We start from the raw sequence: 13,148 nt of genomic DNA on the forward strand, positions 1-13,148 counted from the left end.
TCAAAATATTGGGGTAAAATGAAGGCTTGGTTGTTACATAGCTTTGAAGTTTTGAGATTTTTTTTAATGTTTTAATATTCTCAAAGAATGGTAGTGCCAAGTTATCATTCATTACTCAATATTCAGCCCAGCAAATTGGGAAAAATACAACAGTAACAGATGCTGTGGGTGACTGCAGTGCTCTGCCATTAGTTTGACTTGTGTTTTTCATTTTGAGACTGGGTGAGTCACCCATGGAGAGTTATAAAGTAAAACAAAGAAGATTCAAGATTTTAATAAGACATTACCTTGAGCTCCTCACATTGAAGATAGTTTATCTCTGTCTCTGTCTATATATGTTCACATATATAAACACTTGCAGAGTGTTTATATATGTGAACAGTCAAAGATAGAGACCACAATAAACAGGCATAGTAATAAAATCTCTTTGCAGGAGAAGATGAAATACTGGCTACTACTTATGTATATAGATGTGACACAGAATCATTATTCTATTGGGATCCTGAAGGTCAAATATATGTCTCTACCTAATGTCCCTTCTCAGCAGAAGGCTCTCATCCTATTATGATGTCTCTGCTTCTTTGCTTATGGAAGTTGCCTTTTATAAAGGGAATTATTTAATCCATGATCTCAGTCTTTTATCTTATTCTGTAGATAATATTTATTTGGTTTTCCAGAACAATATTATATTCTCAGGTTGCTAAATTCAAAACAGCTAAATGGGTTGGGAGAATTATTAGTTATTCAATTGGTAGCTTTGCCCACATTAGTATAAATCATTGATTTGAAAGATTCTCAGTGAACTGATTAATCTGTTTATAGCTACATCAACCAGCTATTATATTGTGTGTTGATAATATAACTAATTAATGGATAAAACCTACTGAAAAGCAAGATAAATGAACAAATTTAGGTACTGTATCTCTGTTTTGTTTTGTACTCCCAATGCTAAATATTTGTGATATTTAATTGAAGACTCATGCACTGATTATAATCCTTTGTAAGTGAAAGTGTCTAGATTTCCAAAGTCTTCTGATTAATAACAGGGAGGTATGTGCAGCAAATATGCTCCCATGTATTAGTAGTACTCAAGTCCTAATATTGAGAATAAAAAACTATGAATTATGTTTCTTCCCTTCCTGTGGCTATAGACTCAATATAACTTTTAAAGTTCTGAGTGATTATTTTTTTCCTTGCCCCCTATAAATAATAAAAGAAGTCCCATTTTTATCAGAGGTTAGATTAATATAATGTAGGACTGGCCTTATTATCAGTAAAGGACATCAGAGATGGGGATGGATTTGAGTGTTATAGCAATGAGTAAGAATATATCTGAGTTTATTCCAAAGCTAAAACTCTCCTCCCCACTATAATTATAGTTGGGAATGTGGGACTAGGGAAGATTAATGGACATTTAGGCATTAAGACTCAAACTAAAATTATGGTCATATAATAAGCAGAGAGATGCTTTGAGGAAAATAGGAGTATGGCAGAAAATTGGATGTCTCTAGTGTTACAGGTTCTTCAAATCAGCTTCTAGCCATGAATATTACACATATAAATTATATAATATTTTATGTAGAGATTATCATATTATAATTTATATATTATGATTCTATATTATTATAAACTATTATATATATGTATATATATAATATATGCCATATGCATGGCAGGAAAGGTTAAAGAATAACACAGATTCTTGAAATTGGTAGATGCTGGGTCATGTTCTGCATTGGGGTCAGGAACATTTATATCACTACTCTGCAGACACTGAGGTAGTGCCCATGTAATTCTCACAGTACTTGCCCAAAACCAACTATTTGAGGAGATGAGACAGAAAAACTAGAAAACCACAGTCCTGTCAAGTGTCAATGGGACAAAAGTTTCCATGATCAATTTTGAGATACACTGAATTGTTTATCCCTTCTTGGAGGGAATTCAGTTGATCACTATTGCAATTGTTTTGGCAAAAGGCTTTCATGGGTTTCCATATTCTATGAAAATGAGTTTTTCTCATCTTCAGCTTATTTAAGCTTCTGCTGTATTGAGCACCATTGATCATTCCTGTCTTCTCCTTCTTCTCTTCTCCACTCCAACCTCGCCTTTTAAAAGGGATCTTCAGGGGCACCTGGCTCAGTCTGTTAAGCGTCTGACTCTTGATCTCAGCTCAGGTCCTGATCTCAGGGTTGTGAGTTAGAGCCTTGTGTTGGGTTCCATACTGGGCAGGGAGCCTACTTAAAAATATATACATATATTAAAAAGAAAAAGATGTCTTGTTTTTTCCCCTCCTGTTAACTGAAGAAAAACATATTAGACTGTTCAAACATTACTTAAATATATAAAATATGAAGAAATTCCACTATTATACTATCTATTAGAGACACACAGTTAACCCTTTTGGGTATATTCTTACATTCTTACATATACTGTATACGACTTCCTCTTATCTTCCTCCTCCTATTTTTAACCAAAAATGGATTATAATATGCATCTGGTTTGCAATTTGCTTATTTCATCTAACATTATCAAGGCTACTTCTCCATGTTAGTACATAAAGAATGAACTCCAGAATTTTAACAATTGTATAGCATTCCACTATTTGGAGAAAAGTCCAACTAGACAAGCTCATCCACGGACAGCCCTCCAACTATGCTTGCCACTTCAAAAATCACTTCTGTCGGGACACCTGGGTGGCTCAGTTGGTTAAGCGTCTGCCTACCACTCAGGTCATGATCCCGGGGTCCTGGGATAGAGTCCTGCATCGGGGTCCTTGCTCAGCAAGGAGCCTGCTTCTCCCTCTGCCTGCTGCTCCCCCTGCTTGTGCACTCATTCACTCTCTCTCTGACAAATAAATAAACAAAATCTTAAAAACAAAAACAAAAATAAAAATCACTCCTGCTGTTGATGTATGTCAAAATATAGCATGGAATCTTTGTGGGAGATTCTCTGTGAAGACTGGCTTCCATAAAAATGGCAGCATTCTCATAGTTGTATCTTAGGCTTGTGGTAACCCTGCTCAGCTTTATTTGTCAAAGTGAACCTATCTGATTTCTGTTTTCCAGAACATTGTCAAATATCTGATCTGATAATGGCACTCTTTCTTATAGCCCGAGCATGGAGTTATTCAATTTAAATAACCTTACTGTCACTTCTGTAAGATTCTTACAAGGAAGTGTCTGTCATTTTGAACCACAAGCTCTACTGAATTGTTAAACTGATTAGTTTTGCATGTGGTTAACATCACCTTTGATCTGGATTACTGCAGTGACCTACTAAATGATGCCCCTCCTTCCCTGTCTTTCCCCTACTACAGTTTACAGTATATTATATCTACACAGCATCCAGGTTTCCTTCTAAAACATAAATCATTTCATTTCATTTCATTTCATTCAAAGTCATGTCCAAGACTCTTATAATTACTTATAGATATCTGCATGATATCATCCATTACCTCTCTGGCCTTACCCCTTTCTTCATGCACTCTGCTCCAAAAACACTGGTCTTTCTACTACTCTAACACACACACACACACACATGCATACACACACACACACACACCAGGCATGGTCCCACCTCGTAGATCTCTGTACTTGATATTCCCTCCACCCGCACACCCTCTTCTCTGATATAGCTGCATAGCTCACTTTGTACTTCCTTCAAATCTCAGCTCAAAAGTTAATTTATTGACCAGGCTCTAACAACTTTATTTAAAATTGCATCTCACCCAGAATTCCTAACCCCTATTCCCTTTTGGAATAGAATAGAAAGGACAGAAATAAACCCACACTTATATGGCCAATTAATTTATGACAAAGGAGCCAAGAATATACAATGGGGAAAGGACAGTCTCATTAATAAATGGTGTTGGAAAAACTGGACAGCCACCTGCAAAGGACTGCCACTATCTTATACCATACAGAGAAATCTATTCAAAATGGATTAAAGAGTCTACATCAAACTAAAAAGCTTCTGCATTGCAAAGTGAAACCATCAACAAAATGAAAAGCCAGCCTATGGAATGGGAAAAAATATTTGCAAATCATATATCTATCTGATAAGGGGTTAATATCCAAAATATATAAAGAACTCATACAACTCAATAGCAAAAAGTCCATTAAAAAATGGGCAGAGGACCTGAACATAATTTTCCCAACAAAGACCTACAGATGGCCAAGAGACACATGAAAAGATACTCAACATCACTAATAATCAGGTACATAAATGCAATCAAAACCACAGTGAGATATCACCTCACACCTGTCGGAATAGCTATTACCAAAAAGACAAGAAGTAACCAGTGTTGGCAAGGATGTGGAGAAAAGTGAACTCTTGTGCACTGTTGATGGGAATGTAAATTGGTGCAGCCACTATGGAGAACAGTATGGAGGTTCCTCAAATAATTAAAAATAGAATTACCACATGATCCAGCAATTCCACTCCTGGGTATTTATCCAAAGGAAACGAAATCCCTGACTCAAAAATATATATGCACCCCCATGTTCATTGCAGCATTATTTATAGTAGCCAACATATGGAAAAAACCCTAAGTATTCGTCAAAGAATGAAATGATAAAGAAAATGTGATATATATATATATACACACACACTCACATACACACTCACACACACACACACACACATACAATCGAATACCATTCGGCCATAAAAAGGAGAGCCCACCATTTATAGCATGGATGGACCTTAAAGGCATTATGCTAAGTGAAGTAAGTCAGATAAAGACAAATACCAAATGATGACACTTATATGTGGAATCTAAAAAACAAATGTGCTTATAGACACAAAGAACAGACTGGTGGTTGCCAGAAGTAGGGGCTGAGGGGTAGGTTAAGTAGGTGAAGGGAGTCAAAAGATACAAATTTCCATTTATAAAACAAATAAATCCTGGGGATGTAATGTACAGCATGATGAATATAGTTAATAATACTGTATTGCATTTCTGAAAGTTGCTAGGAGAGTTAACCTTAAAAGTTTTCATTATAAGAAAAAAAATTGTGTACTGATGGATGTTAATTAGACTTAGTAATCATTTCATAGTATATACAAATATTGAATCATGTTATACACTTGAAACTAATATGTTAATTATAACTCAATAAAAATATTAAAACAAAATTGCATCTTCCCCAGAATTCCTATCCCCTATTCTCTTTTACCCTGATTTATTTTATTTATTAGGATTGGAAACCATCTGACATACCATACATTTACTAATTTGTATGTTTATTGTCTCTTTTCTTCTCAGTGGACTGCAAACCTTATGAGGGCATCATTTGCTTATCTTGTTCACCATAGTATCTCTAGCACCTGGAACAATGCCTGGTATATGGTAAGTATTTAAGAAATATTTGTTGAATAAGCAAATAAGTAAAAATAGAAAAGTATTGATGTTTCATATATTAATTTCAAAACTGAATATCTTACTACATTATTTCATTGTTTCTAACAATTTTTTCAGTTGACTAGTTTGGATGTCTTTTTACAGTCATATCATCTGTAAATAATTATAACTGCTTTCTCTTCTCCAATATTTATACCTTTTTTCTATCTTCTAATTTCTGTATCTAGAATTTTTATAATATTAAATACTGATGGTGATTGTTAGAATCCTTGTTTCATTCCTTACTTTCATTGGAATTCTTCTGATGTATCATTTAAGAGGATTCTGGTTGAGGTTGGAAACACAACACACACACACACACACACACACACACACCTCCCATATGAAGACTATATATGCTCATACTTTACTAAAGATTTTATCAAGCATTTTAGTAGGGTTTTATTAAATTATTTATTGGAATTTATTAGCATGAACATGTGTCTTCTCATTTGACCTGTTAATATGATACATTGCAAAAACAGACTTCTCAATAATGAACACTCCACGTTCCACGAACTAGCTTCACTTTGTCATGGCATAGTTTCCTTTTAATACACTGATGGATTATACTCAGAGTTTTTTAAGGATAACTTGCATTTATTTATCTCTATATGTAAATAGGTCTCTTCATTTGGTGTAATTTTAGTCATTTGTTATTAATATTTATTTTGGCTTTGTAATAATAATATAATATTAATATTATTTTGGTCTCATATAGAAAAGAGTAAACTTTACTCTTTATGCTCTGGAGCAGCTCAAAATTAAATATTCCTTGACAATATGAAATAATTTATTTATGACACCACCAGGCCTAGCATGTGTATTATATGCTTATAATTATATGTTTAAGTGTGTGATTTTCTTAGAGGAAATGGCAGATTAAAAAAATAACATTCACAATTTTTTAGGGTTAATGGTCTGTTCTGGTTTCATATTTCTTCTTGGAAAATGTTTAGTTATTTATATCTTCTGATAATTTTTTATCACTCAGATTTTACATTTATCAGTCTAATAAATAAATCTGTACCCGTGATTATTTCTTCTTTCTCTCTTCTAATTCATTTGTGCTCTTGTGATTGTGATGCTGAGGAAAGGAGCATCTTCCATTGGACACCTCTTTTGTCCTTTGGCAGCCTGGGAAAATTGGCAGAGATCTGCACCTGTGGCATTGGGGAGGAACTCAAAACAGGAGGTAGTTGCAGCTGGTGGTGAGGTGATACTCCACCTCCGTGAGGCTGCCAGGGCTTCAGCATGACTGCCAGAGATGCCAATGCCAGCAAGCCCTTGGAAGTGCTGGAGACATCCCAGACCAGCAGGCTAAGTGGTCCAGAAATCACTATGAAGTTCTGCTTTGTGATGAGGGTCTGACTTTCCATTCTCCAAGAAGGTACCAACAGTTGATCAATGAAATAGCTTAATTAGTGGACAGATGTGAGGTCCTAGGTAAATATTTAGGGAGGATATCTGGGAGAAAAACTGCCCTTTATGACTGGGGTTAAGACTCAAAAATACCTGCAAAATTATTAAAATTATTATAATTTTAGTATTAAAGAAATATTTTGCTGTTTCAGCTTATGTGGTAATAGCGTTTGAGTAAAATAAGCCTCTTCAATTTTATATTCCCTGCACCTCTATTTTTTTTCTTCATTAGTTTTTAGGATCCTTGATAAACTTTTCTATTCTGCTTGCTTCCAAAAGGGAGAGTTTCCCAACATTTCATTTCACTCACCTTCCCAGCAGTGAGAAATCTCATTCTGGGATATATAGCCATCTCTTCACTGGGTATGTTCTTCTGATGTAAAATAAACACTTCTGATTCAGCATGTCACAAATTGAGCTGATCACCCTCCATATATATCCTCTGTGCCTATATTCTCTATATTCACTTGTTGCCACTATGCATTTACATTCAAGCCAGCGCCTTAGAGTCCACCTAAATTTTTTGGCTTTCTTCCACCTTCTACCATACCAAACACTGTTCATTTTATTTTCCCCATTTTTCTAATAACTTCCTCCCTCTCCACACTTACCTCAAATATCCTAGTTCAGGCTCTTATTATCTCCTTTTAGGATTTTCTTTAGTGACATCTGATGTATTGAATACAAGTGAAATGAAGGTGCAATATACCAGAGAATCCTACTAGGTCTAGCTAAGAATCTAAGGAATGTAGTACTTTGTAATCTATCTCCAAATACATGAGCCTGAACTGTAGGTGTTCTCTGCCTTTGGTTTGACAGTATTTTTATTTTTTGCCCTCATTTCCCCATATTCTTGATCTTTGTTTCAGAACCTACTTAGTATTCTGACACAAATCTAACCCAGCCACAGTGGCTTGGAAAGGATCAAGATCAAGCAGATATCTGATTGTCAAAAAGCACAGAGTTTGATGACACATGTTTGGCAAAGGTGTGCAGATGTGCATACGCTATTTATGGGAGGTTAAGTTGGTAGGACCTCTTTGGAGGGTAATTTGGCAATGGCCATTAAATATAAAATTGATCCAGCAATTCCATTTCTAGGAATTTATCCTGCAGATATGCTTACACATGTGCACAAAAATGTATGCACCTAAGTAATCACTGCAGAATAGTTTATAGTAATAGAAAATAAGAACCAATATACATGCTCATTAAAGGTGTAATGAATAAAGTATGTTCCAACCATATAGGGGAATACTATACAATTAAAAGTAATTAGGTATGTATAAGGTATATATAAGAAACAATCTCTAAAATTTTGTGATAAAAGCGGCACAAATATGTGCAGCACATGCTGTCATTTCTATAAAAATTGCATACACATACATATATGCTTACATATGTATCAACCATCTCTAAATGGATACAGATACAAAATGTACTGCTTGTGATCTATGGGCAAGAGATCAGGGATCCTAGGGTATGAGACTTACTTTTCACTGTACACTTTTTATACGGTATGATTTTTTGGTCATATGCATGTATTACTTAATTTAAATAAAACAAAATAAAAATAAAGACCAAGTCTTAATAGATGTAGTTTAAAATATTAGGAATATGTGCATATGTAAAATGGTATACATATATGCCATTTCCTCACATGGAAACATATACATACACCAATATACAGTATATGTGAGTAGGTAGCTATAAGCACAACATGTACTTGTTTCATAAATAAAAAAGTTTGTTAAATCATCTTAAAAACACAAGATACCTAATTGTACCAACCTATAGCAAGTATATTTCGATAAGGTATTCAAAATGTTATTTAATCTTTTAACCCATGACAATAGCATAAGTTTGCTTTTCAAAAACAAATGTACACAGTTAATGTGTGCACAGTTGATGTTTCAGCCTCAGTTTCTCTCCTGGAAGATTTTGACTTTGATAAATATATTCCTAGAAGGACAATTAAGAAAAAATAAAGTGTATATTGAACCATTCAAAACTTTAACCTAGCACTTAATTGCTAAAATACTAAACATGTTTTATTTTTTTCTGCAATATATCACATACTCAAATCCAGATAAAAGAATTATCCACGTAAACAATAAAAAAGTTGTGAACAACATCTGCATTGAACACAACAGCTGACCTTTCTCTGTAAATGGCTGCCTGCATAGTGTTACCTAATCTTTAAAGAAATGTTCACCCTAAAAAGTACTTCCCGATTGTCCTGCCACTTATAGGCCAGTTTTGATTAGCTATGGAAATCTGTAGCATAAATGCTACCCAGGAAAGCAGGCCATAATATAGCAGCTTTAAACAAGAAGGCTGAGGGCCTGGGGCTATTGATGCTAAATTTTACTGAATAATCAAAATTGTGATTAATAGGATGACCACCACTGTAAAATTTCTTGATTAAGAAAACGTATTTTTAAATATTTTATGTACCAAAAATATACAAACACCTAGGTTCCAAAATCCAAATGAAACAGGCGCCAAATGGTGGCAATCTACATCTTGAAATGCATTTTCTAGAGCAGGGCTAAACACCTGCCCTGTTATATATATGATGGGTAGTCCCTCCAACCAGCCCAAAAGATACTTTTTGGCACACATTTTCCCAAAATACCATACATATGAAATGTGTAGAAGACCTGAACATACTGTTGAAATACCGGTAAAATTGAAGTACTGAATTGTAGTGGGAACCATGTCTACATCACCCCAAAGAAAAACCATATGTCAGTCATTCAGAGAACACAATTAAGGATTAGACAAAATTCTTTGTAAGAGAAGGCAAAAAAGATGGTTGTGTTGGGGGAGGTACAGAAAAATGGTAAGCCAAGTTTTGATTGCCCAAAGATCACCTTTGCTCTCTCTCTCTCACACATACACTACGGACAGGTAAGTTGGGCACTTTCCACCTGGAAGACAAGCGTCACACTGAGTTAAAAAGCACAAACACGGCGTGAGGAAGGAAAGTGAGAGGGGACTGGAAGGTAAATCTGGGCACTTTGAGAACACAGGAGCCATCCTTAGCTCCAGAGGCCTGCGTAGTTCCCATGGAGGCCTGAAGGGAGAGGTCCCCCAGCCACGAAGAGCTTCATCTCAGGCCAGTTGTAGCAGTGGGTGTAGAGAGCGTTGGGGAACTCGCCGATCCCACCGAAGTAGTTCACCCACAGGTCATCGTGGTTGAGCCAGCCCCTGCCACAGGTGAGCTTGAGCTTCCTTCCTGAGGGCCCGGGAGAGGAGTCCGGGCTGGCTGAGGCCCTCTCCTCCAGGAACTTCTGGGCGCGGATGTCATAGAAGAGCAGGGAGCCATGGCCCGTGCCCACGGTGATGATATGCTGGTAGAAACTCAGCGAGCGCACACCTGTGCCGCCCTCTCGGGAGCACAGGGGCCGGATATTCTGCTGACGTTGGCGCGGATCTAAGAAGGAGACATGGGACTGGGAGCCCACCGCGTACAGGGACAACTCATCACAGTAGGTCAGGCACACGTTCTCTCGGCAGTAGGGCAGCCTGATGGAGAGCAGCCTGGACAGAGTGCTTCGGGATTTCCACAGGTGGAAGTAGCCGTCCAGGGACACCGCTCCCAGCTCCTGGTTCTTGCCGCTGAAGGCCAGAGCCCGCACCTTGCGGTTACTGGGGCTGGTGCTGGACCTGGGGATGGTCTCCATGTCCCTCGGACGGATGTGGGCGTACACAGGAAGACCCGCATCATTGTGCCAGGCGATGCTGCCGCTGAACATGTCGGGATCCATCCGCCACAGCGCCACTGTGCCGTCGCGGGAGCCGCTCACAGCCACTGTGTCACTCATCCAGGCGATGGTGAAGATCCAGTCCTTGTGGCCATGGCGGTCGCCCAGGCACACGGGGTCCAGGGTGGGCAGCTGGTAGACGGCCAGGCTGTTGGGGTTCTCACCCCCAGTGGCCAGAAGGGTCTTGGAGGGATTCAGCTCGATGGCGTGGATGCCGCAAGTCGGCTGGGCCCGGGCCAACCAGGGCCCCCGGTCCCGCATCAGGGGGATGCGCGTGATCTGGCCCGAGTGCACATCCACCACGAAGAGGGTGTTACACTTGGTGCCACACACCACCTGCCTGGCGTTCAGCCACTGCGACGCGAACACCTTGTTGAGGGTGCCCAGGGCCAGCTCGCGCTCCCTCAACAGCTCGGGCAGCTTCTGCACCGCATAGCCCCGCAGCTCGCCCTCGGAGTCCGAGATCCCGGAGCCGCCCCAGGCGCCCACCTCGCGGCCCTTCAGGTAGTGCACCAGCGAGCGCCGCGTCGCCGGCCGCTTCTGTTTCTTGGGCAGCAGCGGCCCCTCCGCGTCCGCCGCCGCCAAGCCCTGAGACGACGAGCTCGCGGCGCCCGCCTCGATCGCCGGCGCTTTCCGCTTCCTGCTACCTGTTTGCTGCGGGGCCATGGTGGGCGGCGGGCGAGTGGCCGCGGCGGCGGCCGCGGCGGCGCGACGGCGGCGGCGGCGGCGCGTGGCACCCGTGTTGGCCGTGGCGGCGGCGGGGAGCGCGGCGCCTCCGCGTCAGCCGGGAGCTCGGGCTCTCAGGGCCAGGAGGCGGGCACGACCGCAGGGCGCGGAGCCTACCAAGCTCGGGACGCGGCAGCGACGAAGGAGGCGAGGGCGGCGAGGGCGGCGGGCCGGGCTTGGAACGCGGGCCGGAGGGAGCGGGGCCCGGGCGGATCGAGGGCGGAGCGCGAGAAGAGTGCGGCGGCAAGGGCGGCGGCGGCGGCCGCCGGGATCTAGGCTAGGGCGGGAAGTGCGGCCGGCGGGGCGGCTGGAGCGAAGTCTGAGTGGGACGAGGACGACGCTGGGGGACCGAGTGTGAGGGGGCGGAGGCAGCGGGAGGAGCCGGCCAAGAGCAAGCGGGGAGCGCAGGGTAGCACACGCCAGACTGGGAGGGGTCGGAGGGGGGCGGGAAGTGGGGGATGGAGCCCGCGGTGGGGAAACTCACCCAGGGCCAGCGCTCAGGGATCCCCAGCAGTCTCCGGAGGACACATCCTAGTGCGCCTGCCCAGGTCCTCTTGCTATCCGCCTCCAGGGCGTTTCACTATCCTCAGGATAGCAATCAACTGGCCTTCTTAAAATCCCTACTTAAGTAAAATCTGAAAGCTAAAATAAAGTCAAGTATGAAGCTAGAAGGAGCTCTAACAATTATATGTTATATGCACAAACGTGTGCTTAGTGCAATCCCAGGAGACCATTTACTACAATTAGTTCAAAGACTAAGTGCAGCAACCCTGAACTTGACAAAGAGTGGGGATGTTTAGCAGAGGCAGGAAGACCCCCCCCCCCCTTAGATCTGTCCTTGCAGCATACCTGTCTCAGCCCCTCTGCTGGGAGTGTGTTATAAATTTTCAACCAATTTCTCCTTAATTCTCAAATTGAGGTCCCTGAGTTTCCGCAACAGAATCCCTAAGGGATGTGTTCCAAATGTAGTTGCCTAGGCCCCACTTCCTGCCAGAGGTGGAGTGAGGACTCTATAATCCAGGGCAGCCTCAGGAACCTTGAGGACTGCATTGAGGGTGGGGCTGGGGGCTGGGGGTAAGACAAGGGTGTTCCTCCATTGTGTTGGGTTCTCTTGAGCCTTAGAGAGGAACTGTGGAGTGGAGTGGAAGAGGTACAGGAGAAGGATACCTCTTTTCCTGCTCCAGGGAGGAAAGGTTCAGTCACCATTGTCGGTCCCAGAAGGAATCCCAGGTTCCTGGGCATAGCCTTGTCTTGCATGGGAGGGCCCCTGGGGCACTGGTAGGGAGGAATGCATGGATTTCCATAGGCACAGATGGTGAAGAACTTTCCAGAAGGACTTAACCACATAGACACAACGGTGGAATGTTCAGATTATGGGTTTAGCAGTCTCAGAATTTGGATGCTCCCTTTCTGGCTTTGCAGCTTCAGAGCAGCCAATTTGGTTGGCAAGCCTATATTTAGACGTGTTCAATTGCACAGTGACATGAGTGGCTGGTAGCTGACACCAGCTCTGCAGACACCCCAGTCTTCCTCTCCAGAACTTGGTTTGCTGAGTGGGTACATGTGAGGAGGTGAATTAACTTTTCTGATCAATCAAGGGAGAGCATGGGATTTACTTTGTTGTTGCTTTTCTCCCCCTTCTCCCAGCCCCTTTTGCACCCTCACCTCAAATGCACAAACTCCAAGTACAAAAACCATAGACCCTTTGCACCACTCCCATCCAGCTGGTACATCCCAATACCCACTCCTTCCCCATATTCCTCCCTATGTTTAAGGCCCTATCAGGAGGGTGAGGGTGGTGGACAGGGAGTGACCTGACAATGAAAAAA

General features: G+C 41.4%; 2 protein-coding genes across 2 annotated transcripts; one reads left to right on the forward strand and one right to left on the reverse strand.

The window, feature by feature from the left end:
- Nucleotides 1-8,531: 8,531 nt before the first annotated feature.
- On the reverse strand, nucleotides 8,532-11,385 carry DCAF12L2 (DDB1 and CUL4 associated factor 12 like 2). The gene has a single exon (XM_064574857.1). It carries the CDS (start codon nucleotides 11,257-11,259, stop codon nucleotides 9,868-9,870), a length of 1,392 nt encoding a protein of 463 aa, XP_064430927.1. The 5' UTR covers nucleotides 11,260-11,385; the 3' UTR covers nucleotides 8,532-9,867.
- On the forward strand, nucleotides 11,258-11,677 carry LOC135361880 (protamine-like). The gene has a single exon (XM_064573618.1). It carries the CDS (start codon nucleotides 11,258-11,260, stop codon nucleotides 11,675-11,677), a length of 420 nt encoding a protein of 139 aa, XP_064429688.1.
- The last annotated feature ends 1,471 nt before the right edge of the window (nucleotides 11,678-13,148 follow it).

Source organism: Mirounga angustirostris, unplaced genomic scaffold (genome assembly GCF_029215605.1).
Source record: "Mirounga angustirostris isolate CCGP_5_RB_7025 unplaced genomic scaffold, mMirAng1.0.hap1 SCAF_11, whole genome shotgun sequence".
Taxonomy (NCBI): Eukaryota; Metazoa; Chordata; class Mammalia; order Carnivora; family Phocidae; genus Mirounga; species Mirounga angustirostris.